This window comes from Indicator indicator, chromosome 3, assembly GCF_027791375.1.
Source record: "Indicator indicator isolate 239-I01 chromosome 3, UM_Iind_1.1, whole genome shotgun sequence".
Classification (NCBI taxonomy): Eukaryota; Metazoa; Chordata; class Aves; order Piciformes; family Indicatoridae; genus Indicator; species Indicator indicator.
In genome coordinates, this window is record NC_072012.1 from 12,916,123 (window position 1) to 12,944,078 (window position 27,956).

Consider the following 27,956-nt stretch of genomic DNA (forward strand, 5'->3'; position numbering starts at 1 on the left):
AACTGTTCTCCCTAGAAACAAGTGATAGGACATAAGGAAATGGCCTCAAGTTGCACCAGGGCAGGTTTAGTTTGGATATTAGAAGAAACTGAAAGGGTTCTCAAACATTGGAATAGGCTCCCCAGGGAAACAGTTGCATCTCCATACCTGGAGGTGTTTCAAAGATGCAGAGATGTGGTGCTGAGGGACATGGTTTAGCCCCAGACTTGGTAGAATTAGGTAATAGTTGGAGTCAGTGATCTTAAAGCTCTTTCTCAACATAAACAATTCTGTGATGTTATTCATGATTAGAGTAAGGCCTCCACACAGAGCTGTATCCAAATGCAGCCAACTCCAGTCCTGAGAATCAAGCAAGACATAAGTTAGTCAGGACACGTAAATCTGGAGATAGACTGAGGAGGCTGTTCCTCAGTATATTTGTTATGCAGTGTGATTCATTACAGCAAATCCACTCTGCTTCTCTGATTCATCACTCCTGTAGGGCTGTAGGGCTAAGCTGTTTTGAGGGATAGATTGCTACTAAACCAGCTTTGCAAAATTAGTGAATGAATGCACCCAGCCTCGCTTAAAACCTTCTCAAGTGCCATTTTCCAAGACAATAAAGAAAAGATTACTGCTGATTTACTCCCATAGCCAAAGAGAACCACAAAACCCAGAGTCACACTGGAATGGCAGGTAACTAGAATTTCATGAGGCTCCATTAATACTTTTGATTTGGGTTTGATTTATGTCCAGCAATTATCTGAGTCTGCAGACAGAAAATTACACTCAGGGGGGTTGGGACAATAGGGAGTTAAATTAAGAAAGCTTCGTAGTCTTGGCACCTCTCTTATTTTGCTGGGCAGCAGCATGTCTCCAGGCTCTGATCCCACCTGGTCCAAAAGTGGCCATGAGCAAGCATTTAACCACAGACACAAAAGACAGTGGCTGGTGGCTTTAATGCAAAGGCAAGTGACAGTTTTATTTGCTGGATTTGCAAGCCAGAGAGGGTTTGGGGCTGATTTTGTGTCTTTAGCACAAAGAACTGCTTTGACTTTTTTAGACAAAAGGCCCCTTTCTGATGAAATGCTGTGGCAATGCTCAATAACTGTGATCTGACCCTTCAAGCTTGGTTTCCAAACCAAATAGAGAATTTTTGACACGTGGGCTTAAAGCTGTGTGCACAGGCTTGGTTGATTAAATAGCAGGATTTCTCTGTGTGTGCACACAGTCATATATCTGTGTGCCTGGGCATACGTTTGATAGGTCTGGAACATGTAAAACTTTCATCTGGGCAAAGATATAAAATCCCTTCTAGTCTGAATCACCAGAGATTTGTAATAGTAATAATAAATAATATAAATTATAAAGGCTTACAACCAAAAATCCAGAAGAACCAGGACAGTGGAGGAAGAACAACTTGGTTTATGCAGTTCTTTTCTTGTTTCTGGTGAGCGAGCTCTTCTTGGATGATTTCAGGAATCCATGATGTGAAGCTGATTTCTACAGAATCATAGCATGATTTAGGTGGGAATGGACCTTTAAAAGCCATCTAGTCTAACCCCTCATTTTGGGGACAGAATATTTTTCCTGTAATGCAGGGTTTATTAGTAGATGTGTGACTCAGAAGAGATCCTGTGTGCCTTCAAGAAAACTCAACCATCCAAGTGGGTCTTACGGAAATGGCAAGGTGTGGTTTTGTCCCATAAAAATTCCCATTAGAAACTTCCCATTGCAGCTGAATACTTCAGACAGCAAGAACTTGAGGTACCCTGTAAATCTCAAGGTCAAATGTTGTCCTAACCATGGATCAGTCTGTGCAGGCATTGCTTGAATAGAGGACCATAAGGGACCTCTCAAACGTGTCACCATGTGGTTGTGATGTTGCTCTTTGGCAGAGGTCACAGGTCATGACTTCACATTTGCAGGCTCCTTGGTCACCTAGGCTATGTTCAAGGCCAGGTTTGGGGGGTTGGAACTACATGATCATTAAGGATCATTAGGATGATCCACCCCTAACCATTCTATCAGTCTGTGAATCTGTGAAATGTTCCATCAATCTATGTTAAAACTTATAAGTACTTCATCCAGGTCTGTTCTTTGGTCCTGAAGCCAACCAGCATGCTTAGCCCTCATCCTTACCCCCAATGATCTTTCCTCCTTCAAAGGCAATTTAGTTTCAAATATCCAGCTTGTTGGATGTGCTCTGTGACCTTTGCTATCCCTTGAACCACGATTAGGTATCACTTGGGGTGTTCTTAACACCTTATCAGCATCTGTGGCCACCAGCTAGTGTTTGAGCTGGTGTCCTGGCCACTTGGTTTATCAGTGTGGAGGTAACTAGAGGGGTTCAAGCATAATCCCTGCTAACTGTGGCCAGCTCATTGAAACCTGATAGCTGCATTGCCAAGCAGAGATGTATATTTGCATTAATTCCCACCTGCCCCATCTGTTTAATAATGGAAGATAAATGGGAAACATGGAAAGCAGAGGTCCGAACTGGAGATCTGTTGGCCAACACAGGCTTTCTCCTTACAATATGTATATTCTCTGGTCTTTTCTCATTTATAATGCACTTGTTTCACCTTTCAATTATGGTAGGGTTACCTGGAGGCAGGAAAGGCATTCTGAGCTTTCTTTCATTAATCCCACAAATTTCCACATGGCCTCCCATTCTCAGCAGGTTACTCCAGGAAACAAATTGCAGCCTGGACAGTTTCCAAGGGGAGTTATGGAGGCAGGTGCTGAAACTGTTGAGAGCACTCCTGACCCTGGGAAACTCTCAGAGATGGAGCTTTCTGTAGATGACATTTCCTCATCCTGCTCTGGCTGTGTGAGCCCTGACAGCTGAGGGTTTTGCATTCTCAGATAACTCTTCACCCTTGCATCCCATTGTGTCCACCACAGTTCTGCAATGGGAGAGCACACCCTGGTATAGCAATGCTGTTTTGATTTGGGATGGCCAAAGTGTCCTACAGTGAACCTTTCTCCTCAATACATCATTCAAAGCCAACCCACACATCAGCTCCTACCAAAGCCTGGGAATGTTCGTTTGCAGTTTCCTTCCTCCTTCTGCTCCCAGAAGTCTCACAAACAGCACTGCTGGCTGCAGCTGGAAGAGACAAGGGAAAGGCAAGAAGGGTGTTTCTGAAAACTGTTTCCTTCTGGTGAGAGCAATTGCAGGGAATAAGAAGGGCTTCATCTTCTCTCCATCTTGAGCTGGGCTGTGACGTTATAAGAGCAAGAACACCTACCAAAGGCAAGGTTGTGGCTTGGGTGAATCATCTTTCTCAGGAAATCAGCCCTTCCCTGAACAAAGGAACAAAATGACTGGAAACATATATTTTGTCAAATATTGTCTCTAACATGACAGAGCTTATCTGTCTGGGTCACCAAATGAAAATTGAGCAAATACCTTATGCACACCACATCTAAAGACTGGCTCTGTTTCTTCTAGATGCTGCAACACCTGGTTTCTTGGCAGCACTCAAGTGGATTTATGGAGGTGATATTATCTTATTTAGGGTGATGTTTTTATAGCAGGCTTAATATGTAAGATGAGACTACAGTCACTAACCAAGGTAGTGCTGAATTCTCAGGAGCTGGTTGCACAGAATGATATCTATGAGGGTTTTTTCCTTAAGTGATATAGAGGAGGAGGAGTATGTAGATCATTCTGAAGAGCCTGTGTTAAATTTTCCAGTCATTACTGAAAGTTGTGACTGTTGAATCCTAACAATGACAAACAATCAGATGCTGTTTGATGTGACAGTTTTAGCAAGCCTGTGATTTTGCTTCTTTCTCCCCTTACGGAAGGAAAAAAAAGTGTTTGCTTTGTTTCGTTTTAATTTCCCTTCCTATAGGACTGTGAAATGTGGTCAGACACTTTGCAATCAACATTTAAGAATCACCCACTCATGGTGCAATCAGTCCTGACATCTATTAGCTGGGTTTATGCAAATCTTTCATTTCTTTTTCTCTAGTGGCAACACACCCATTGCAGTGTGGGGAACTCACCTAGACCTGATCCAAAACCCTCAGATCCGGGCAAAGCACGGTGGAAAGGAACACATCAATGTGAGTATAGCTGCTGAGCTGGGGATCAGTCACAAGAGGGGACATGTCCAAGGGGATGACAGGAGGTGGCTGACACCTCTAGATGATGAAATTTTCTATTATACTCAGAAAAGATGAGATGAGGTTGAAATGTTCTATTGTATCCAGAAAAGATGAGATGACATGCTTTCAGAAAGATCCCCTTATCCTCTCTCCATGAAGGGGCACTGGACCAAAGAAGAGACAGAAAGAGGCATCATGAAGGGGGATTCAGCTCCCAAGCCTGTTTATTCTGTTGGTTCAAGGATATCTGTCCTCTCTCTTGTCCCACATACAACCTACAGTATTTATTAGCCATGCCTATGCATAATTAGATTCAAATTAAGTTATTAGTTAAGCATGCTGGGATCAGAAGGGACTGTGAATGATCCTCTTGGTACTACTGTGTCAAATCCCTGGACTATTTAGGGTCTTACAAGAGTGTATCCAGGTTTAACCAGCTAGATTTGCAGCTGAATTCAACTCTCAGTGTCCATTGAGGAATCAGAAACTATTCTGCAGAGGTCAGCAAGACTTTACCAAGGATTGGGAGGATAATTCTTTCTGAAGGAATCAATTACCAGTAGATGCTGAGCAGCTCTTGATAGAACTGTAAAAGGTGTAGGGTTAGCACCTCCAATTAGGAGACTCAGGAGCAGGAAGCACCTGCTGACACCTACAGTATTTTGGAGGATATGGCCACGGAACAGCATCTGAAAAGGTGTTGACTGATTATAGGCACTTTCTGGGACAAACTGTGAAAGAGAATCCCAGATGAGGCTCCAAAAAGTAAAAGCAGCAGAAGGACTAATTGAAGTGGAGGCAGAAAGTCCAGACTGTCTCCTTTTTGCATATTTAAAGATTATTCCATAGACTTTCCACCCAAGAATCTCAAAGCACTTTGTAGACTTTAAATAATCTGCTGCCCACATGAGCAATGGTGAAACTGTGGTAGATTCAAAAAGAAAATGGAGGAATATCAGGTAGATTGACTTGCATCTGAAGTTTGCATATTGAGACACCTAAATTTGAGGTTAATCTCAGCTCTGGCATGAACTAGTATCTTTCTTCATAAAGCCAAATCCAAAGCAATTGTCATGGAATCACAGAATTCAACCAACAACAGTTGGTTGAAAAAGACCTTTAAGATCATCAAGTCCAACCATCAGCCCAATAGAACCATGGCCACACTTCACCAGATTTCATAAAATACCTGTTGAGGTTGGTTTCTAGGCCTGATGTGGCTCTTGACTGACAATTTTCAAGTCCTTCATGAATTCTGGGAAAACCCTGGTCTGACTGATTATGTGTATTCCCTGATATGCTTTAGTAACATGTTCCATTCCTGAGTACAGCCCAACTCAATGCTTACCCAGCTGCCCTGCAGACTTAGAAACCTGCATGGCTTCATCTTACTATTCCAATGGACTCCAACTCTTGCCTGACACAATCATGGTGTTGTGTACATGATGAAGCCTGTTCATCATCTCATGATGCTTATGTAGAACTGCCCATCAGTTTTATGCTGGGAAGTACTCTGGTGCCTTTTCTTCTTTGTAAAAGCTGTTACAGCAGAGAACATCTGACTTAATTCACAATGTGAAACTAGCTGATCCAGGGCACTTATCTCTCTATTGATTTGAACCAGAGCAATATTAACACTTGAGCTACACTAGCTGTGATAATAAGTGTGCTCTAAGTGCTGGAGGATTCAGTCAGTTTGGAGAAGGTTCTTATATCAAGTACAGTTTGGATCCCACGGAGATGGTGCTGTTTCCCCACAGAGCCTGCTGGTTCCTGGTGAGACCAGGATGCATCAAGCTAGCAACCATGATGTAGAAAGATGAAGGCTCAGATCCTAAAGGACAATCAGACATCTAATTCCTAGTTGTTTAAAATGGGAATTCTGGACAAAGCATCTTTCACAATCTGTTACCCATTTCTCTAATACAGAAAAGAAGCAGGTCTTTGACAGGGCTGGAAGCCAACTTCAGGGTCTCATGAGACCTACTCCACTGTCTTCACAATTCCAGCTTTCTGGGATTCCTTTTAGGTAACCTGATGTTCAAACAGGAATCCTGGGCACAACTGAGCATGCACTGGCCATACACTTTACACACAAGAAAAAACAACTCAACAAACAAACAACCCCCCCCCCCCCCCCCCCCCCCCAAAATAACACCAAGAAACCAAAACCAACCAAACCAACCAACCAAACAAAAATACCCCAACTTTCTATTTCCAGAAGGAAATTAAGTTGAGGAAGGTGCAGACAATGGCAGCCCCAGAGGCTGAGCTCCCTCAGGAAAGAGGCACAGAATGCTCAGTTGTGCTGCAAACTGCACCACACACTCACAGTGAAACTTTCCTAATCCTTTCCCAGCCTTGATTGTGTGATGAGTTTGGGTTATGTTTTAAAGTAGTGGACCACCAATCTCTCTCATGATAATAAGGAGGTTTTCTTCTCCCTGTCCTTTGGCAGTAGGTGGGGTGACATCTCACTGGAAGGTATCTTCCCACCCGGAGGGCTGGGGGCAGTTTCTATTAAACTCTCCTTGTGTTGGATTTCTTCTTCCAGAACTGTGAGGTGCAAAACAGCACAGAGATGACCTGCCAGGCCCCAGCGCTGGCTGTCGACCCAAATCACCAGTCTGAGCTCGCTGAGCGGCCAGAAGAGTTTGGCTTCATCCTTGACAATGTGCAGTCTCTGCTGATTCTCAACAAAACCAACTTCACCTACTACCCAAACCCAATCTTTGAGGTTTTCAATCCCTCAGGGATCCTGGAGCTGAAGCCGGGAAGTCCCATCATACTGAAGGTGAGGAGCAAGGACTGGATGAGGAAGGACAAACATTGCCTCTCCATGTCTGCCAGTACCTCATGAATTACAGTGGTCTCCTGATGCAATCCCAATTGCATCCCAGAAAATTCCTTCACTCATTGCACCTACCATATCTTATCATATCTGGGTCACCATGTGCAAACACAAATCAGCATCTTCCAACGCCTGTAAGTGACAAACCTAAACTCCTGTATGCACCCCAAATTTGTACCCACTGCTGTTCACCAAAGAACATTTTCTACCACTGCAAGAGGGCTGGCACTTAAATACCCAAGTCATCTTCTTTCTTGGGTTCTCTTCCTCTCATTCCTGGTTAAGTCCTACTGGACCTACTTTATGGTCAAACATTTCCATATTATCACTTGTAAGTGGGAGAGGTGCAAAGAAAAGAAGATGCCTGCAGAACATCTTCTTGCCCATTTGGAAAGAGGTCTGGTTTGCTGGCCTGAATTTATTTTGGGAGAGTCTGCTTGTGCAAGACTTATGCAAAATTTGTGATTTTTGTTCCCATGAGAGACTGGAACAGAACAGGCTGTTGTGACTGATGGCAATCTCTATCCATCCATGGTGTCCTCTCCATGACTTTCTAAATTGGCTTTTCCTCTGTGTTAGCTAGAGGTGGACCACAGTTGTTAAATGCAGTGTACAACTTGTGTCACAGGAGCAAACTAGAGGTGGAAGGCAAACTCTTTCCTGATGTGTTTGTTTTGTGGGGGAAGATGGTGATAGTCCCTTTTATATAGGGCAAGAACCTGATCCCACCAGTGGCAGGAGGGAATGCCAAGCTGAACTACACCGTTTTGGTTGGTGAGAAGCCCTGTGCAGTGACTGTATCAGATGTGCAGCTACTGTGTGAGTCTCCAAACCTCACTGGAAGGCACAAGGTGATGGTAAGTAGTGCTTAAACCTCAGGCTTTCCTCCATGGGTGGGTTGGAAGGGCATACCAATGCTGAAGAATGATCAGGGATCTCCCAGGACTTTGCATCACCATTTGTCTTCTGTAGGTCCCATAAACATCAGGGCCTCTTCCTGGCATAATATCCTCATCAAGAGTAATTTGGAGAAGTAGAAAAGTAAGATGGACATCTTTATGAACAGTAAGAAGCCTTTCACAATCAAGACCCTGTAGGGAAGTTTGTCTCTCTTTTTATATGCTCTGTACAGAATCATAGAATGATTTGGGTTGGAAAGGATCTTTGAAGGTCATCTAATCCAGCCCTGTTGCATCTGCATCTAGATCAGGTTGCTCTGACACCCATCCAACTTGACATGGAATGTTTCCACAGATGGGATGTCTACCATCTCCCTGGGTAACCCGGGCCAGTATTTCACCACCCTCATCATGAAAGATTTCTTTCTTTGATCTAGCCTAAATTTGCCTGGTTTGGTTTAAAACTATCACCCCTTGTGCTGTCACAACAGGTCCTGCCTAGAAGACTGTGCCCATCTTTCTTCTAGGCCCCTTTAAGTACTGAAAGGCTGCTAGAAGGTATCTCTGGAGCCTTCTCTTCTGCAGGATGAACAACTCCAATTCTGTCAGTCTGTCCTCACAGCAGAGAGACTCCAGTCCTCTGATCATTGTGTGGCCTCCTCTGGCCACATAGGTCTAGCCTGTGCTGAGGACTTCAGAGCTGGCTCCAGCACTGCAGGTGGGGGCTCAGCAGAGCAGGAGGGAAAAATCCCCTCCTTCCCCTACCTGCTGTCCATGCTGCTGGAGATCAGCCCAGGACACAGTTGGCTTCTGGGGTGCTAGCACATATTGCAACCTCATGTCCAGCTTTTCATCCACCAGCATCCCCAAGTCCTTCTCCTCTGGGCTGCTTTCCATTCCTTCATCCCCCAGCCTGTACACTCATGCAAGTTCTTATATTTGGAACATGCTTCCTACGTGTCACAGTTGATTAAATCCAGCACAGTCTTCATTAATTAGTAACATACTGGTGGCTAAAACTTGCCTTTATGTAAGAGAAAATATTTTCCAGGGTATGGATGATAGTGTGACTGGACTTTGAGTTTTTGACATCTAGACAGCTTAGTATGCTCCTGCACATCCTTCCTGGAACTTGTGAAAAATGAATTTAATGATTACATCAGAGGGAGCTACTTCTTCTTCTCTCACCATTGATTTATTCACTCCTTCTTTGCTTTCCACTCAGTAATTTGCATCCCTCAATGTTGTTGCTTGATAAACAGCACATCAGCAAACTCATCTGAGCTGTGGATGGAAAGACAACCAATGCTAACAGCCGACATCAGACATAGGGATGATCAATGTTTCTCATTCCTTGTGATCAACTTTTTTCCCCTTCCCTGTTGCCCTCCCAAAGCTGTATCTGTCACATTTATTTCAATGCAGTGAAACTTATAGTGGTTGATGGAGACTTGGTGTGGCTCTTTAAAAAGAAACTTTTAGGAAGCAGAAAGCTTCTGATGACCATTTTGGGTCTTGTCTGTGGCTGCTGCTTGGAAATCTCATACTGGCTCCTTAACTTCTCTGTGCCAAAGTTTGTCATCTGGAAAATAGAAGTAATAATCCTTTTCAACCTTGCCAATATACTGTGGCTCTCGATTGATTATAAAGCACATTAAGACACTCCAAGAGGAGCAATAATGAAGTGGGAGATTTTCTCTGTGTGAATACCAAAGCTTTTGAACAAGGTATTATATGTTCCCTGTCATTTTCATGAATATAATTAAACATATGGTTAGTCAGAGATGGGCAAAGCCAATCCTGGAGAGAGAAGACTCAAAGTCAGGTGAGCAATAATCAGCCCCTAGGGATCAGGGAGGATGAACATCTGATCAGATCTTACTAATTGGGAAGACTCCCCTGCTTGTGCAGTCTGGGACAGCTTAAGCAAAGCCACAGAAAAAAATAATCCCTTTTTGAGGATGCAGATCAAACAGGAGATGCTGCTGGAAACATGGGAAGATGATCCCACCGAAGCCTGTTAATGAGCATCAGTTTTAGGGGCAAGTTACAGATTTCTCATTTAACTGCCAACACTGAGCAATACTTTGACAGCATCTGGGCTGGGAACCTGCTGGGAAGATCACCTGCCATAGAGGCCAGTGCTCAAGCATGGGCTTTGCATCTGGAACTTAACAGGGGGACAGTTGGGCTGGGAAATGCCTCCTCCAGCATGGCACAGCATCTCTGTTGCTTGAGTTGGTACATAATCTATTCCCATGTTTCACATGAATGTCACTTTGATGGCCAGGATAATTGACAGGTAGCTCTCCCAGGTCCTCCTTCTGTTTCTGTCAGTGATTTACTGTGTGACCTTGACAAAATTGCTGAACAAACCCTTGCTTGCAAAGTGAGGTGGCCTAGATCTGAGAGAGGACCATGGGAGTGAATCAAGCATTGCAATACTGAGATTATTTCTAAGGGAAGGAACAGAGACAGTGACACACATTGATGTCAACACTTTTTTGATCCAGTTCAGTTATCTTTTGTACGATGACAGTTATATAAAAAAATAGAAAAGAACTCAAAGGTTTGAGCAATGGTTAAAAAAAAGTTTGACTTAAATTCAGAGGACGCTCTTTTCCAAGGAAAACAGAGGCATGAGGAAGATCCATGACCTCTTCTCCCTAGTATCAAGTGATAGGACAGGAGGAAATGGCCTCAAGTTGTGCCAGGGGAGGATTAGTTTGGATATTATGAAAAATTTCTTTCATGAAGGAGTGGCCCAGCGTTGGAACAGGCTGCCCAGGGAGGTGGTGGAGTCACCATCCCTGGAGGTGTTTAAAAAATATGTAGACATGGCTCTTTGGGCCATGGTTTAGTGGGCATGGTGATGTTAGTTTGATGGTTGTCCTCAGTGATCTTACAGGTCTTTTCCAATGGAAATGATTCTGTGATTTTATGATTCTATAACTGTGTTGGAAAAGGTCTGTAGTGAAGAAATGGAGCCCATTGAAGGGTCACTGGTATCTAATAAAGGCACTTGCATATTGAAAGTCACACTGAACTCCTTATGTAGTGAATTGGAGAGATGGTCAAACATAACAACTGAAGTTCAGGACACAATTCATCTCATCCTAAGTTAGACACTTATGTTGGGCTGGGGCAAATTGTGCTAGCAAAGATGCTACCACAGTCAGGTTTTGAACAACAGGAACTCCTGAACCATGACAACTGGCCCCTAAGACTTTGCTGGAGAAAACTGGGCTCTTCCATAGGATAGTTCAGGATAAATTCAGGGTTAATAGACTTCATGGGTAGCCAGACTTGTTTGGGAACACGGAAGGCTCATGTTCAGCCTTCTGGAAGTTATAGATAGCTTCTTTCAGAAACAGTTACTGGCCCAAGAAATAAAGTAAAACTGTATCCACATATTTGCTTGTTTTTCTTTTAAATGCTCACAATAACAAGCTTTTCAGGCTTTCTTCAACAGATTCCCTCAGATCATGGCAGTTTGGTTTGTGAACTGTGAGACCTTCCCACTGTAGAAACCACTTTTAGAGACAAATGCATGGGGCTAACTTTGTTGGACACCTACCTCTGGGAGTCTAGATCCTCTTAATGGAGAGACATGAGAACTTCGTCTGAATGAAATGACTCATCCTAATGTCAATGCAGGTGTCAAAAGCAGCTCACATAAATCACATCCTAAAAAGTGGTTTTTCTTTGTATTGACTTTGAAAGCATGTTGTGATGTCTGACTGACTCAGATGTGTGTGTCAAATGTTTGGTGAGAGGAGTCCCACCCATGGAGACGGGCTGTTCTGTGAGCTTTGAGGACGGACCTGCACTGGGGATTGGGATGGGGTTGTTTGATTCTAGGCTGATACTCCTGGAATCAACTCAGACAAGTGTGGGGCTTGGAGGAAAAGGGCCACTGTTGGAAACAGAACATGAAATATAAAAGATAAAGAGAAATATAGAGATATTGATAGATATTGATCAGTATAGATATCGATCTATTGTGACAGGAAGGAAAATGTGCAAGCCAGTGAGCAAATTTTGCTGGAAAATGTAGGATAGAGGTCTAGGGTAAAAGGCAACAGCTTTCAGTGCATAGATACTGGGAAACACTTCCTCACAGAAAGGCTGATTAGGCACTGGAATGGAGTGCCCAGGGAGGTGGTGGTGTCACCATCACTGGAGGTCTTTAAGAAAAGATTGGATGCGACACTTGGTGGCATGGTTTAGCTGATGTCATGGTGTTAGGTCATAGGCTGGACTTGATGATCTCAGAGGTCTTTTCCAGCCTCAATAATTATGTGATTCTGTGATTAGCATGAGAGTTTGGCAGTTTGTCTTCTCAGCTGAGCATCCACTTACCAACAGCAAACCTCTGCTCCATGCAGGCTTTATAAGTGACAGGGACCTCGTGTCTTGAAATAGATGAAGAAACTAGTTACTGCTATGTCCTCAGCCTATGTGAGTGGCAGGTTGTTCCTTGGCCACTGAAGATGCTCTACAAATCATCATTGTCATGCTGCAGGAAGGGTCGTCTTGAAACTGTTACTTGGTCAGACAAGCTTAGGTTTGATTTCATTCCTCATTGTGGACACCGTTATCTCTCTAAAGCCCATGCCAAAATGTCATGACAGGACTTTGGAGATGGAAATTAGATGTTTCCAAGCATTCACTTTTGTCTTATTCAAGATTTAAGGGTTACAGTTTGGGCCAGGAGTTAGTGAGGAACAGCCTACAGCTGGTGCTGGACCAAAACAGGCCTGAAGAAGAGCAGTCTGAGAGGGGATATTATCAATAAATACAAACATTTAAAGGCTGAAGGACAAGGGGTGGGGATAGGCTCTTTTCAGTGGTGCCCAATGCTAGAACAAGGGCCAACAGGTACAAACTAGAACACAGAAGGTTTCACTTAGGTGTAAGAAAAAAAATCTTTACCTTGAGGGTGACAGAGCACTGGGACAGGCTGCCCAAAGAGGTTGTGGAGTCCCTTCCATCCCCTACCATTCTTTGATTCTGTTGCAGCTGGGTCCAGAATAATTTCTAGAAGATGATGAGGTCACAGTTATTCATGTCCCTAGCAAATGTTGTGGTGGTGAGGAATGAGAGCAGCTGGGAAACTTTTCATTAATTCATGACTCTTTACTTCATAATCTCTTCTGCTGGTTCTAACCTTTTCTTGGGCCAGTTTCTTCCTTCTGCAACCTGGAGAGGAAACCCAAGAAGGTGCCTGAGCTGAGACATGGGAGGACTGGGACCAATGTACATGCAGGCAGGCTGGAGACAGACTGGTTAGCTGACAGCCAGTGAGATGAAGGACAAGTTTAGTCACCATGCTGGGATGTGGGATGTGATTTTACTAGCTCTTGTGGGAGCAGAAAAGTTAAGGGAGAGCTCCTCATAAAGGAGGAAGAAAAAGGTTCAATTACATCCTGCAGTGGTCCCAGTTGCAGTGAGAGTCATATAGCCCTAGGATCTTGGCTGTGTTTCTTCCTGGCAGCAGGGCCTGATGTTCCTCTTCATGACAGAGCTCAGCTGGAGTGAAGTCATGGGGCTCACCACCATGCCATGAGCCTTCAAGCTTTTTGTGTGGCTTTATGATGATCTATCATAGAATCATGAAGGTTGGAAAAGTCCTCTAAGATCATCAAGTCCAACCATCAACCCAACACCACCATGCCCGCTAAACTGTGTCCTAAAATGCCACATCTACAAGTTTTTCAAACACCTCCAGGGATGATGACTCCACTTGGGGTAACCTGTTGCAATGCCTCACCACTTGAGGCCATTTCCTCCTGTCCTATCACTTGATACTAGGGAGAAGAGACCGTGGATCTATTTCATGCCTCTCTGTTTTCCTTGGAAAAGTGCTTGCCACTGAGATTTAGTCAATCTTCTTTTAACCATTGCTCAAACATTTTAGTTCTTTCTTTTCTTTTCTCCTTTTCTTTTCTTTTCTTTTCTTTTCTTTTCTTTTCTTTTCTTTTCTTTTCTTTTCTTTTCTTTTCTTTTTTCTTTTCTTTTCTTTTCTTTTCTTTTCTTTTCTTTTCTTTTCTTTTCTTTTCTTTTCTTTTTCTTTTCTTTTCTTTTCTTTTCTTTTCTTTTCTTTTCTTTTTCTTTTCTTTTCTTTTCCCTCCTTTTCTTTTCTTTTCCCTCCTTTTCTTTTCTTTTCCCTCCTTTTCTTTTCTTTTCCCTCCTTTTCTTTTCTTTTCCCTCCTTTTCTTTTCTTTTCCCTCCTTTTCTTTTCTTTTCCCTCCTTTTCTTTTCTTTTCCCTCCTTTTCTTTTCTTTTCCCTCCTCTCCTCTCCTCTCCTCTCCTCTCCTCTCCTCTCCTCTCCTCTCCTCTCCTCTCCTCTTCCTCTCCTCTCCTCTCCTCTCCTCTCCTCTCCTCTCCTCTCCTCTCCTCTCCTCTCCTCTCCTCTCCTCTCCTCTCCTCTCCTCTCCTCTCCTCTCCTCTCCTCTCCTCTCCTCTCCTCTCCTCTCCTCTCCTCTCCTCTCCTCTCCTCTCCTCTCCTCTCCTCTCCTCTCCTCTCCTCTCCTCTCCTCTCCTCTCCTCTCCTCTCCTCTCCTCTCCTCTCCTCTCCTCTCCTCTCCTCTCCTCTCCTCTCCTCTCCTCTTTTCTTCCCTTTTCTTCTCATTTCTTCCCTTTTCTTCTCTTTTCTTCCCTTTCCTTTTCCCTTTCCCTTTCCTTTTCCCTTTCCCTTTCCTTTTCCCTTTTCCTTTTCCTTTTCTTTTCCCTTTTCCTTTTCTTTTCTATTTTCCTTTTCTTTTCCCTTTTCCTTTTCTTTTCTTTTCTTTTCTTTTCCCTTTTCCTTTTCTTTTCTTTTCCCTTTTCCTTTTCTTTTCCCCTTTTCCTTTTCTTTTCTTTTCTTTTCTTTTCCTTTCTTTTCTTTTCTTTTCTTTTCTTTTCTTTTCTTTTCTTTTCTTTTCTTTTCTTTTCTTTTCTTTTCTTTTCTTTTCTTTTCTTTTCTTTTCTTTTCTTTTCTTTTCTTTTCTTCTTTTCTTTTCTTTTCCTTTTTTCCCCCAAATAACTCTGTATCAAAGATAGCTGAATTAGATTTTAAAAAATTGACATCAATGTGTGTTGCCATCACTGTTCCTTCCCTGAGGAATAATCTCAGTGCTGTAATGCTTAATTGCCATTACTTGAGAGAGGAGGCCAACAACCAAGTCACTACAACCTCCTTTCAGATAGTTGTAGAGACCAAGAATTCACTTCTCAGCCTTCTTTTCTCCAGACTAAACAATCTCAGCTCCCTCAGATGCTTCTCTTAAGACATGTTCTCTGGACCCATCACCATCGTCATTGCCCTGAATGCAGGGGCAGCTATCGAGCAGCTATAACCAGTGTTCCCCTGCCACAGCACAATCCTACAACTGTCTTTTTATATCCCAGGCTAGTCAGCAGTGTTTTTCTCCCTGACATTCAAACTTCACCCTACTCTACCAATAGCCTTGAACAACCTTGTAGTAGCCTTAAGCAAGTGGTACCATTTGGGATTACTCTTGGGAGTGATGTTCATGTGGTAAAATTGGACTCCTAATGGACTTACTTCAGCAGATTGTTTTGTTGGGCTTGCAGCAGTACCTCTTCCAAGGTTTCCTTCTGGCTTTCAAAAGCAAGGTCCTTGTACAGCATCTTCTTTTGGAGGCTGGCAGCAGCCCTGGGAATGTCTGGGAGTGCATATAAAGTGAAAAGCTGTGTTCAGCTCCCTGTCCCAGTGGTGAGCATTTGCAGTTACCCTGCCAATGTGTGGCTAGGAGAGGTATTATAAGGAGCATGGGTTTCGAGGGATTTTCTTTTTCTTGTTTTCTATCCCATTTCCTTTGTTTTCTCCAGTTAAAGAGTCAAAAGCAGATTGTGACTCTAATTTCTACATTCCCACTGTACTGACTGTTGCTGTGCTAGCTGTCTGGATTAGATGCCCCCTGTCCCACCACAGTAAGGTTAGGAGCCATCAAACTACAACCATGAGCTGTGTGCATTTTGGGCAGTCCAGACACCACAGCTGTTTGGGACAAGGAAAGGAGAAAACAGAATGAAACTCAAACTGGTATGTAGCTAGTGCACTGAGACTGGTGAGATATGTTTCACCACAAATCCTTTGTTGGCTGAATTTATGGTGACTTTGTCAACAAAGGTGCTTTTATATGACATTTCAGGTGGTTTTAACACTCTGTTGAAGTGTTTTACAATCTTTTTAGCTAGGGAGGCAAGGGGATGTCACCAACCATAGAATCACGAAATGGTTTGGGTCGGAAAAAACTTTAAAGGTCATCTAATTCACCTTTTCCTGCAGTGAACAGGGACATCTTCAGCTAGATCAGCTTATACAGCCTTAGTCAGGGAGTGATGGAGTTCTGTTTTCCTGCTTCTTCAACAGTTTCAGTGCAGTTCTGTCCTGCTTTCCCTCTAGGCTCGTGTAGGAGGGATGGAGTTCTCCCCAGGGATGGTCTACATCTCTCCAGACAGTCCTCTCAGCTTGCCAGCTATTGTCAGCATTGCAGTGGCTGGTGGCCTTCTCATCATCTTCATTGTGGCCGTGTTGATAGCATACAAGCGCAAATCCAGAGAGAGTGACCTCACCCTCAAGCGCCTGCAGATGCAGATGGACAACCTGGAGTCCAGGGTGGCACTGGAGTGCAAAGAAGGTAGGATGAAGAAGTAAGACTGACGCTGTGTCAGTGTGGTAGGAGAGAGGCATCCAGCCTTTGAGCCCAAATATCACAAGCAAAAGGAAGTGTTGAACTCTGTGGGTACGGCTCAAGCCTGGATCTAGTCTTTGTTTCTTTGCTGTGAGTTCAGCCTTTGTCCACCCTGTCCTAACTGCATTTGCTAACTCACAGTCCAGAGACAGCCTTGGCACATGTCCCTGGGAAAAGGCTGTGTTATAGGAACAGTGAGACTGTTCTTGCCCACCTTCATCTTCCTCTCCACACGATGCTTCTCCACTTATACCTTACTCTTATGCATGTCTGTCTGAGGGCCTTTCTCATCATGGTGATGAAGATTTGAACTGTCATTGCTACATGAGTGGTTCGTGTTTTGTGTCAGCCTTTGCAGAGCTGCAGACAGACATTCATGAGCTGACAAGTGATCTGGATGGAGCTGGGATCCCCTTCCTCGACTACCGAACCTACACTATGAGGGTGCTCTTCCCTGGCATTGAAGATCACCCAGTCCTGAGGGATCTGGAGGTAAGAAATCAACGTCTTCTGCTTGTGCCTCCTCTCAAGCTTGAATGCAAGAGATGTTGTGGGTTGTGAGGACATCATTATTTGCCAGGCTGTGTCCTGAAACAGCACCTCATGAGAAGTCCAGGTTGCAAAGAGATGAAGATTATTGCTATCATAGATGTTAAAGTCTGGTTGATCACCCATCTATTTGGAAGAGTATCATAGATTTGTGTGCATTAAGTGTACTGTATGAGTCTTGGTCTTCATCCTGATGGAGTTTTTTTTATAGGCTGGATTTATTAATTACTGCCAGGAAAAGAAAAAAAAAAGTTGTATAGCAGAGCAGCAGACTTGCCTGTGTCACTCCAGCTTTGTATGACAGTCCCACTATCTTGAGGACCTTTTTATTTTTCTATGTGACAACAGCTCTAGAAATAACCTGCAGCCACTGAGAGAGGTTCACCTTTGCTGCTCTCTGTGATTTGCAGTGAAGTCAGAAAACAACAACAACATCAATCTGCCCTTACACTGTCCACATCTGCCTCCTCCACTCCAGCTCTTCAGCCCACAGCAGTGGGAGGACAGCAAAACATTGCCCAGCACTGCTGGGATCTACACACAGACTGCACTACCTCACTAGTGACAATGAGTTTGATTGGATCCCAAGTGGGGTCTGAAACTCCTTCAGGCTTTGACAGATGGGGAGGCTTTGTTCTAAGGATACTTGGGCAAGAGGAGTGGGGGATACAGCATGGACAAGGCCAGAGAGGTTGTTAGCTAAGCTTTCTCCAAAGTCTTTGGCATGCACTGAACTTTAGAAAGGCTTTGGCATGGGCTGGTGAGATTGCCAGAGGCCAAGACTGGGGTTAGTTGGCAGAAAAGAGGAACAAGAGCTGGCACAGGCATTGCCATGCTTGGCTGGCTGCATACTAAGAGGTACCTGATCATCTTTGCTTCTTCCTTTCAGGAGAGCCAAAATTCATCAAACTGTATGGAGATTGTCTTGTCCCACTTGGTGGACAATGAAAGAAGTGAACTTTTTAATCCCCCAAATGAGCTAACCCTGCTTGGCAGGGCCACAACAGGGGCAAAAGTCACCACAATGCCTCTGAGGAACAATACAAAAGTCCAACACCTCTTCCCACTTGGTAGACAACAAGGGTTATCCCTGCTCAGGAGGGACCAAAACAGTAGTAAACTCACAAAAATGACCCTGAGAAAAAATATCAAATGCTTTATTGTTTTGTTGTTTCTTTTTTTTTTTTTTTCTAATGACTATTAACAAGCATTATGGAGAAGGACACTTTGGCAGAGGAGTTCTTTCCTTAACTGCTTTAGAAGAAACTGGGTGACATCTATCAAAAAAAGAAAAACAAACAGAAGAAAATCAAGATGAAAGAGAGGGACTGGGGGAGAGAGGAAAAAAAAAAGAGAGATTTCACCATCTTTGGATCCAGTGTTGTTGTCTTGAGTTGGAGTCTTAACTGGAGTGGAGTGGCTGGAAAGTTGCCTGGCAAAATAGGATCAGGGGGTGCTGATTGACAGCCACCTGAGCATCAGCCAGCAGTGTGCTAAGGTAGCCAAGAGGTCCAACAGTTTTCTGACCTGTATCATGGTGTGGCCAGCAGGAGTAGGGAAGTGATTGTGCCCCTTGTATTTGGCACTGGTGAGGCTGCACCTTGAATACTGTGTTTAGTTTTGGGCCCCTCACTACAAGGACATTGAGGTACTAGAGCACGTCCAGAGAAGGGCAACAAAGCTGGTGAGGAGCCTGGAGACCAAGTCTTATGAGGAGCAGCTGGAGGTACTGGGATTATTTAGTCTGGAGAAGAAGAGGCTGAGAGGAGACTTTCTTGCTCTCTACAACTCCCTGAAAGGAGGTTGTATTTAGGTGGTGGTTGGTCTCTTCTCCCTAGTATCAAGTGATAGAACAGGAGGAAATGGCCTGAAACTGTGCTAGGAGAGGTGGTGCCCAGGGAGGTAGTGGTGTGTGGTTCTTGGTTGGAGGTGTTCAAGAAATGTGTGGACATGGCACTTTGGGACATTGTTTAATGTCTATGGTGATCTCAGGTTGACAGTTGGATCTGATGATCTTAGAGGTCTTCTCCAACTGAAACAATTCTGTGATTCTATGACAAAGACAAACACATACACTCACCCTTCTATATCTTATTTGGTCCAGGACCATCCTCAGGGTAGCAGCTCTCTTGCATCTCTGTGGTAAGTGTTCAGGAGAGTTCAGTGGGGTAACAGTGGGAATCAATACTGGGAATCAAAACTGGGCAAGAAAGTTACTGGGAACAACAGCAGACCAAAATTTGACCTGTCATCCAGTGCCTGCTCAAACAGATGTTTTCCAGCCATATTTGGGGGATGAAGGGGGGAGGTGGTAGAGAAAAGCAGCCAACGCTCTGCCTCCGCAGGGCTCCTTCCATCTCTCTCTCAGGTCCCCTCTTACAACAGTTCCAGTTGAAGTTATCTGAGACAAGCCTGTTCTGACAGCAAGGAGGACTTGTGGGATTGAGTAGGAGGATGAGTTGCACATTGACTACTGTATATATTTGCCTTTAGGGTGTAAATAGAATGGCCTTGAGCTGCTTTCCTTCAGGAAAAGCAGCTCAGCAGCTTCAGCAAATGAGCAGGAGAGATGAGGAGTGATGAATCTGTCTCACATATGTATACATAAACACAAGCACTTTTGTCACACAGCCAATTTCAATCCATCTATGCATTAACCTCAGCTAGCTGAACACAGGAGAGCATCTGACTTGACCTCTGTACAGGTTTGAGCATGAATGGTCCCATAGATGCATACAGAGCAATACAGAGCTAGCCTTTCAATCTGCTACCTTTGATCTCTTCTTTTCCTTTCCTTTCATTTCATTCATCTTTCCTTTTTATCCTTAATCCTCTGCAAAGCTTCAACAGCTCTTTCAGCATCAACGTCTATGGCTACCAACATATCAGGGAAGACAGTTCCCATTCTGCTCCCTTTTCTGTAGCACCTAGAAGGAGTTGTTATTTATTGCAGAAGGCCCCAGCATAGATCCCTGCAGTGAGAAGTCTTACTTATTTCCAGTTCATTTGCTAATTAACTGCTTCCAGATGCCATACAAAATACTTCTCTTGCTATTTTTTCTGGTGTGTGTTTTAATTCTCCATAATAACCTGGGGATAGACACTATTAAATGTTCAGGCAAGTGAGTTAAAAATAATTATTGGCAGGATGGATGGTGGTTGGTTGGTTGTCTCAGGCAATTTACTAAGTAATTTATTTGCTGTATGCAAAAAGAATGTAAAGCTCTAATTTACAGAATGAAAAAAGTGATGACTCTTTGAGGGGTCTTGCATTACTTGGTTGTTTTAAGCATGCCAGCTTGGTTTGGATTGAAGTGCCAAATCTGTTTGGTTATGTGTCTCAGTAATGTGTTGTTCTGGGTTGAGACATTCCAGCTTCCAGGTAATCTTCAATGGCTGGAAGAGCTTCAGCAATATGAAGGAATGAGTTTGGGGTTCTCTATTTAGGCTCCATTCTCTTTTAGAACCATAAGGACTATAAAGGGTAAAGTCCACTGTAGACTGTGGACTCCAGGGTCCACTGTTGTGGTCCTACATCATTCTATAAAACCTGGTTCATCAGCTTCTCACACCTGAGAAGTATATTAGAGACTTACCAACCTTTCTGTCTCCAAACCATCTCACCTCCCAAGCCCAGGGTTCCTACTGCAGTGGAACCTCCAAGATAGGTCCCAACTCAGAATGTTTTTTCATGTCTTCATCTACCTAGTTCTCTGTAAGCATGTTTCTTGTAGGGCTGAGGAAAAAGTTTCAGGTGAAGATAGAATGAGTCTTCAGTTTGACTACAGTAAAAGTAAAACGTGGTGTTGTACCACATCCAGGCACTAGCAATCTCTTTTTGGTGTATTGTTCAGAAAGAGAAACACAGGACTGGAAAAGAATAATCTGGCTGTGGCTAGGAGGTCTCTCTGGCTTCGTAATCATTAGATGACATATGGACATACACTGTTTGAAGCAGATTTTCCTTTTTCCCTATCTCAGAACTAACTTCTGCTTGGTGTCAAAGTCTACAGTTGGAGGAGATGGAGTGATCATTGAATGCTTTGGGTTGGGAGGGACCTTAAAGATCATCTAGTTCCAAATACCCTGTCATGGGCACAGACACCTTCCACTAGACCAGGTTGCTCAAATCCCTGTCCAGCCTGACCTTGAACACTTCCAGGGAGGGAGCATCCACAATCTCCCTGGGCAACCTGTGCCAGTGTATCACCACCCTCACTGTAACTAACTTTTTCCTGATATCCAGTCTAAATTGTCCCTTTTGCATCTTAAATCTGTTCTACCTGTTCCTATCACTACAAGCCATTATAAAAAGTCTCTCTCCAGTTTTCTTGTAGCCCCCCGTTAGGTACTGGAAGGCCACTGTAAGGTCTCCCTGGAGCTTTGTCTTCTCCAGACTGAATGGATGATGAGGGCAGAGAGGTAACAAAGGTTGTATGGCCTGGGTAGGTCTGACAGTGGGTAATAAGGGAAAAATATAAACTCACTTTCTTCTTGTGCAGGTCCCTGGCTATAGGCAGGAGCGGGTGGAGAAAGGGCTGAAGCTCTTTGCACAGCTCATCAACAACAAGGTTTTCCTGCTGTCCTTCATCCGTACTCTGGAGTCCCAGCGCAGCTTCTCCATGCGGGACCGTGGAAATGTGGCCTCACTGATCATGACGGTGCTGCAGAGCAAGCTGGAGTATGCTACTGATGTCCTCAAACAGCTTCTGGCTGACCTGATAGATAAAAATCTGGAGAGCAAGAACCACCCCAAGCTGTTGCTCAGAAGGTAAGGATGCCTGAGGCTGGAGAGAGCTGGGTGGGCAGCCTGTACTTCATGGTCCAGCATAAGGATTGCCAGTCACCTTTGGAGCAAAGGGGCAAATCTGCTTGTTTGTTGTGTAGCAGGTTGTGAAATGAAGATGGTGCGCAACCACAGTTCACATGACCTGGTAGGGCTGGCATGAAGCTGTTCACCGAGAGTTGAGTAAGGAAAGCAGGGCTGAATTGTCTGAGTCCCTTGCCCTTTATGGTTTCCTCGTCTTATATGACTTCCTGACAGAGTTTGCCTTCTCTTAGAAGACCTTCCTCTTGCTCCCAGCATCCACTCTGAATTTCCTCCCATTTCAGCAGGTGTGTATGTAGATCTTGCTCTGTCTCCTCGCTAACCAGAAAGCAGTCAATGATTAGAAGTCACAGAACAAAACCACCTCTGGATGGTAACATAGATCTTCCAGAAAGGTTCATAAGAGCAGCAAGAGTTTGTGCTTCCTAATCCTTATTTTGGGCTTTTTGTGTGCTTAAGATGTTAATTTATGCTTATGTTTCCCTTTTAACCTGAAAATGCCAGTTGGGTTATGTAGGATCTGCAGGTGTATCACACAGAGTAGATTATAACATAACCCTGATGCTGTCTCCTGGCTGGGGCATGGACTACCCTGCTTTAATTCTTGTTCATGAGTTAACTGTGGACACATGGAGAGTGTTCTTCAGCTCTGCCATAGGATTGATCGCCTGTCTCTCCTTGAGCAATGATGCTGGGAACTTGTTGAAGACAGTAGAAGAGCAGGACAACAGAACTGGCTTCATATACACCACATGATTGGATCGATGCTTCTTGGCCAGGTCTGAGGCCTGAACTCTACAGTTCTATGGGAACTCTTGAATTAGAAGCCTCTAGACTGCTCTATAATCAATGTCCTTTCCCTGAGTAGGGAAGTGCTGCCTCTTCTCCCATTAGGATCATGTTCATCTCCCTTTCACAGTCGGAACCAACTCTTCTGGTTCAAGGACCCTAATTAAAAACAGGAAGAGTCTTCTGGGGATGAATGACCTTTGCCGCTGCCCAGAGCCAGCTTTGAGGAGCCCTCAGCCAGTTATGATGGATGGATTGGGCAGGGAAGAGGTATATGGTGCCTACTGGGAGGCTTTTAATCTGGCACACAGACTGCTATGGAGGACCATCAAAAAAGGGAGTAGAAGGCATTTCCTGGAATTTAGAACAGCAACGCCAGAGGCAGAGGCTGTGCTTTCCTTTGGTGTCACTTGGCTCCTTGATGGGATTAAAGCCCTACAGCCCAGCTGGTGACCTCCCTTCTGATGTCCGCAGGCTTTCTCTCTGTTCTCCTCCTCTGATACTAAATGGGAGAGTCTCCAAACTGTCTCCTCCCATCATTTTCTCCTTTTTGTTTCCCTTTCTCCATCTCTTTGTCTTCTCTAGCTATTAATTCCTCTTTGTCTTCTCTAGCTATTAATTCCTGTCTTGTCCTAAGCATCCTAATTTTCTTCTTTCTCCTTCTTCCATCTCTTTTCTAACTCTAGTCGTCTAGTCACTCTTATTATTATTCCTCTCTCCACTGTCCCTGGTATTGATGTGACATTTTCCCACAAGAACAGAGAAGTCCCCATGGAAAACAGGCTGATGATCAGCTGTATTTAGCTAGGGAAGGAACCACCACTTGCTCTGTGTTGGTGTAACAGGGCACTGCTTTCAGGCAAGGCCATTGACGGGTTCCGAGCATACAGCTCCAGCAGTGCAAACTCTCTCCCTTGCAAGTCTCATTCTCCAGAGGAGGAAAGATCAACTTTATGCTGAAGAGCTAGGGAATCTAAAAGGCAAGCTGGAGTCCTAAGTGAGAACTCCTGCTTGGCTTGGTGGTAGCCAGGACAAGTAAGACCCACTTTAATTCATCCAGGTAGGGACACTTCCTTTCTTCTTGAGCAATACCAGTACATGTACTGGAGCCAGGTTTAGTGTGTGCTTCTGGTGTCCAAGCACATTTGCAGGTCTGAGCTGCACCTACTGTAGGAAATGTTCACCCTAAAGACTCAAGATGTATTTTAGTTTGATTGAGGACAGAGTGCTCAAGGGCAAATGGATGAGCTCTGCGTATGCACTATGTTGACATATTCAGGAGTATAATCACTCCTAAATGCCAGGGAGATAGTCAGTGCCAGATAACTGTTCTCTGGTGATTTAGATCTGTCTGTCTTAAGTATTTATGTAGCCTACTTGTCATATGACCTAAATCTGAGCTCCTCATGTTGATGGATTTATCCTCTCTGAGCTCCTCTGAGAAGATTCCCTCAAACTTTGTCACCTCCTCATTGATGGAGAAACTGAGAAAAAGCCATAGAAGGACTTCCCTAGTTAAAGAAGAATCAGCAGGGCAGTAAGGATTTGCCTTCAGGTTTCCTAAATCTAAAGCTAAATCATAGAAACTAGGACATGCTTAATCCTGCTGGTGTCACCCCACACTTTCCATGGGGCTCAGTGATCTGGGCAATAAAATGGGCAAAGGCCACCCTTTGACTAGCTCTTTGATATGACAAACACAACCAACTAATTTCCAGTTTGCTTTTTCTCCCTGGCTGATTTTAGGACAGAGTCTGTGGCTGAGAAGATGCTCACCAACTGGTTCACCTTCCTCCTGTATAAGTTCCTCAAGGTAAGAGGAGCCACATGCCTGGATGAAGAGCTGCTTTAATTAATTTCTTCTTGTTGATGTTTAGTTGGGGCAAAAATTTCCCAGATATAAAGGAAAAGACTTTTTTCTCTGGAGGGAGCTCACTGCCTCATGGAAGAGGGACTGTTTTCTGATCTAAGGAGAAGAAAGAGGAACACTGTGTTGGAGAAGCAGGATCCAAGTGTCAGTTCTGAAATGTGAAAGATTTCAGAGCTTGATGGAGACCTATATTGAAAATGTTCTCCTTTTACTAGCAGACTCAGATCTTCATCACTTGGTGACCCATAGTTTCAGTTCAGAGTCACTGGACACCTCATCCCACCTCAGTTCAGAGGCAGTATTGAGGCCCGGTTCTTCTTTCAACCTTCTCTGCTTTACACACATCGTAACCAGATCCCTAGTGTCCAAGGAGGCAAATGGCCTCCATGGATGCATTAAGAAGAGTGTGACCAGCAGGTTGAGGGAGGTTCTTCTCCCACTCTGCTCAGCCCTAGTGAGACTACGTTTGCATTATTGTGTCCAGTTAGAACTACTGCAGAGAGTCCAACAGAGGCTATAAAGATACTGAAGAGACTGGAGCATCTCTCTGATGAGAAAAGGCTGACAGACCTGGGGCTGTTTAGCCTGGAGAAGACTGAGAGGGGATCTTTTCAGTGCTGATCAATATCTAAAGGGTGGAGGTCATGAGGGTGGAACTAATGATAGGATAAGGGGCAATAGCTATACACTAGAACACAGGTGGTTTCACTTTCGTTTAAGGAGAAATTTCTTTCCTGTAAGGGTCAGAGAGCACTGGAACAGACTGCCCAGAGAAATTGTGGAGTCTCCCTCTATGGAGACTTTCAAAACCTACCTGGACATGATCCTGGGCAACCTGATCTAGTTAACCTGCTTTAGCAGAGGGGTAGGACTAGGTGATCTCCAGAGGTCTCTTCCAACCCCTGCCATTCTGTGGTTCTGTGACCCCCACTGAACTTCAAGCATGGAAATTGCCAAGTGTCCAAACTCAGAGCCAGCCTTTTTGGAAGGAGCTGGACTCTGCACCTGTCCTCCACTCCCAATACACTTGTTAGACCTCCTCACATCTTACAGCCCTGTTTGGACTAAAAAGCTACCCTGTGCCTGGCAATTCAAGCCTTTACAGATCAATCCCGTTCCCTTAGAGCCTTCCCTAGGCACAACCAGGCCAAAGATGAATGCATGGGGAAAGTTTTGAAGGTCCCTGGAAGGTAATTTCAGTGACTTCAGTATCAGATCCCTGCTTTCAGCTGAAAGGAAAGGATATAAGGAGGTGACTCTCTAAAGAGCTGCTTTTATAATAGGCTTTTTTCACCCCACTCAGCTACTTGTCTTTTTGCCTTAGCCTGAGCAGAGGCCTGATAAGGGCAAGAGACAGGCACAGAGCAGCAATATGCTGCTGGCAGATAAGCTAATTAAGTGGGAGACAGGTGTAGGAATGGAGAAAAGGGGCCACTTTGCTTCAGATTATTAACTTGGTTTTGCTGGGATTTACACTGTGGCAAAAGGACCTGGCTCGCTGAGTTGGAACACACTGCCAGAGGAGAGGGCAAGGTAGGGAAGAGGGCAGGAGGAATGAAGAGGTGAAGGGGAAGAGAGGCAGTAGAAGAGGGGAAGGGAGGCAGTAGAAAGAAGAATGAGGAGAGCATGGCAGTGAATGTCCAGAGGAGAGGGAAGGAAAAGCATGGGAAGAGCAGTGCAGTGAGTGTGGATGGAGGGAAGGAGAAATTAGGGAGAGGTTTGCTTTGCTTGACCTGCCTGTGGGCTGCTTGTTGCTGTCCTGTGTTGGGCCACATCTGACATCACCATACAACTGTACAGATCCAGGGGCACATCTCCCTTGGGTCACAGAGCTGCTTCTGCCTGAGTGTCCCCATTTGCCTTCTGCATGAGAGTTCTCAGGGAGGCTGTGGGCTCTGCCCAAACACACAGAATGAGGCAACAGTAACCTATCTCCCTTTCAGACCTGTCTCCAGGTGCTCTGAGATCCATCCCACCACCTGCTCCAGTGCAAAGATTCTGACCTGGTGGCAATCACTTGAACAGCTCTTACAATTATCTGCTAGCTCAAATATTGCCAGGGATAACACACCTTTGTCCCATGACAGAACACTGAAGAGGACTGGTTGCACTGAGTGGAAGTGGGCAGTCATCTCTATTCCCAGGCTATATGGAATAGAACGATCCCTACTGGTGTATCTTTCTTGAAGTTGGGCATGACAAGCTGTGGTAGTCATTGAGATGCTGGGTTGGGTTCTCACCTCTAATCCTCCTGTTTTACTTCCTGGTTGTCTCTCACATCTGCAGGAGTGTGCTGGGGAGCCTCTGTTCTCCCTTTTCTGTGCCATCAAGCAGCAGATGGAGAAGGGCCCAATCGACTCGATCACCGGGGAGGCTCGGTACTCCCTGAGCGAGGACAAGCTCATCCGACAGCAGATTGATTACAAGACACTGGTGAGTGCTCTGACAACACCTTCCTGTCCAGCCTCTTCTAGAAAAAGGGGATTTAGAGAAAAGCAGCCATCAATGGGCACACTGACCCTCTGGGACAATTTATTGTTACAACCCCACTGAAGGCTGACTAGCTAAGCACAGCAAGGTTTGGGGCTGAAGCATGGTTGCAAGCTGCTTCCAAGTTGCTTCCATTGTGTCCTGCACTATGTCCAAAGAATCTCCAGCTCCTCAAAGACATTGATTGTTCACTGAAAGCTACCCCTCATTGCAGGGTAGGCTGACAGTGCCAATCATTTACCATTGCTTGGATTAGGTGAGATCTAGGAGCACTGGAAGACAAGCATGAACTTTGTGTTATGTGAAGATAATAGGTATGTGAATGTGAAGACAATAGATATAGGCAATGGATGTGAAGACAATAAATATAGGCAATTTAGTCTGTTCTGTTAGTCAAAATATTTTCTAGCACCTCCTCTTTTCCCTGGAATGATGCCCACCCTTCCAACATCCCTCTGAGTTGTAAATCAAAGGTAACAGTTCTCCTACAGCAGAAAGGTGGGGCTATCACTGCAAGTTGTCACCAACATGAAAGCCCAGAGCCATCCCGAAACCTTGTGGTGGTGTGTCAGTGTAAAGTCCATGGCCTTCTGCAAGTGACAGCAAAAATAACTTTTATGATGGTATATTGCAAGGACCTTCTCCAAAATAATCCTCACCCTCAGAAATAACAGAAACAAAACCCTGTTCTTCAAATGAGTATTTCAGCATCAAAGAATATATTAGAGGCACACAGTGGAGGGGCACATTAGGCCTTCTTTAGAGCTATTGCAGCCATTCCTGTTGAGCAAGCACAAGGCAAAGAAAAATGAACTTGATTTGAAGATTTCAAGGCAAAGAAAATTAATCCTTGTTCCTGAGTTGTTTACCTCAAAGTGCA

The 27,956-nt window shown here is 44.4% G+C and overlaps 1 protein-coding gene across 1 annotated transcript in view; it reads left to right on the plus strand.

The window, feature by feature from the left end:
- PLXNA4 (plexin A4) overlaps positions 1 to 27,956 on the plus strand; it is a 497,373-nt gene that overhangs the window by 427,413 nt on the left and 42,004 nt on the right. The window contains exons 16-23 of the mRNA XM_054399894.1: positions 3,963 to 4,056; positions 6,653 to 6,892; positions 7,660 to 7,806; positions 16,262 to 16,496; positions 16,900 to 17,042; positions 21,602 to 21,870; positions 24,463 to 24,529; positions 26,873 to 27,019. Coding sequence (XP_054255869.1) covers positions 3,963 to 4,056; positions 6,653 to 6,892; positions 7,660 to 7,806; positions 16,262 to 16,496; positions 16,900 to 17,042; positions 21,602 to 21,870; positions 24,463 to 24,529; positions 26,873 to 27,019 — 1,342 coding nt within the window. The remainder of the gene's footprint in view (positions 1 to 3,962; positions 4,057 to 6,652; positions 6,893 to 7,659; positions 7,807 to 16,261; positions 16,497 to 16,899; positions 17,043 to 21,601; positions 21,871 to 24,462; positions 24,530 to 26,872; positions 27,020 to 27,956) is intronic.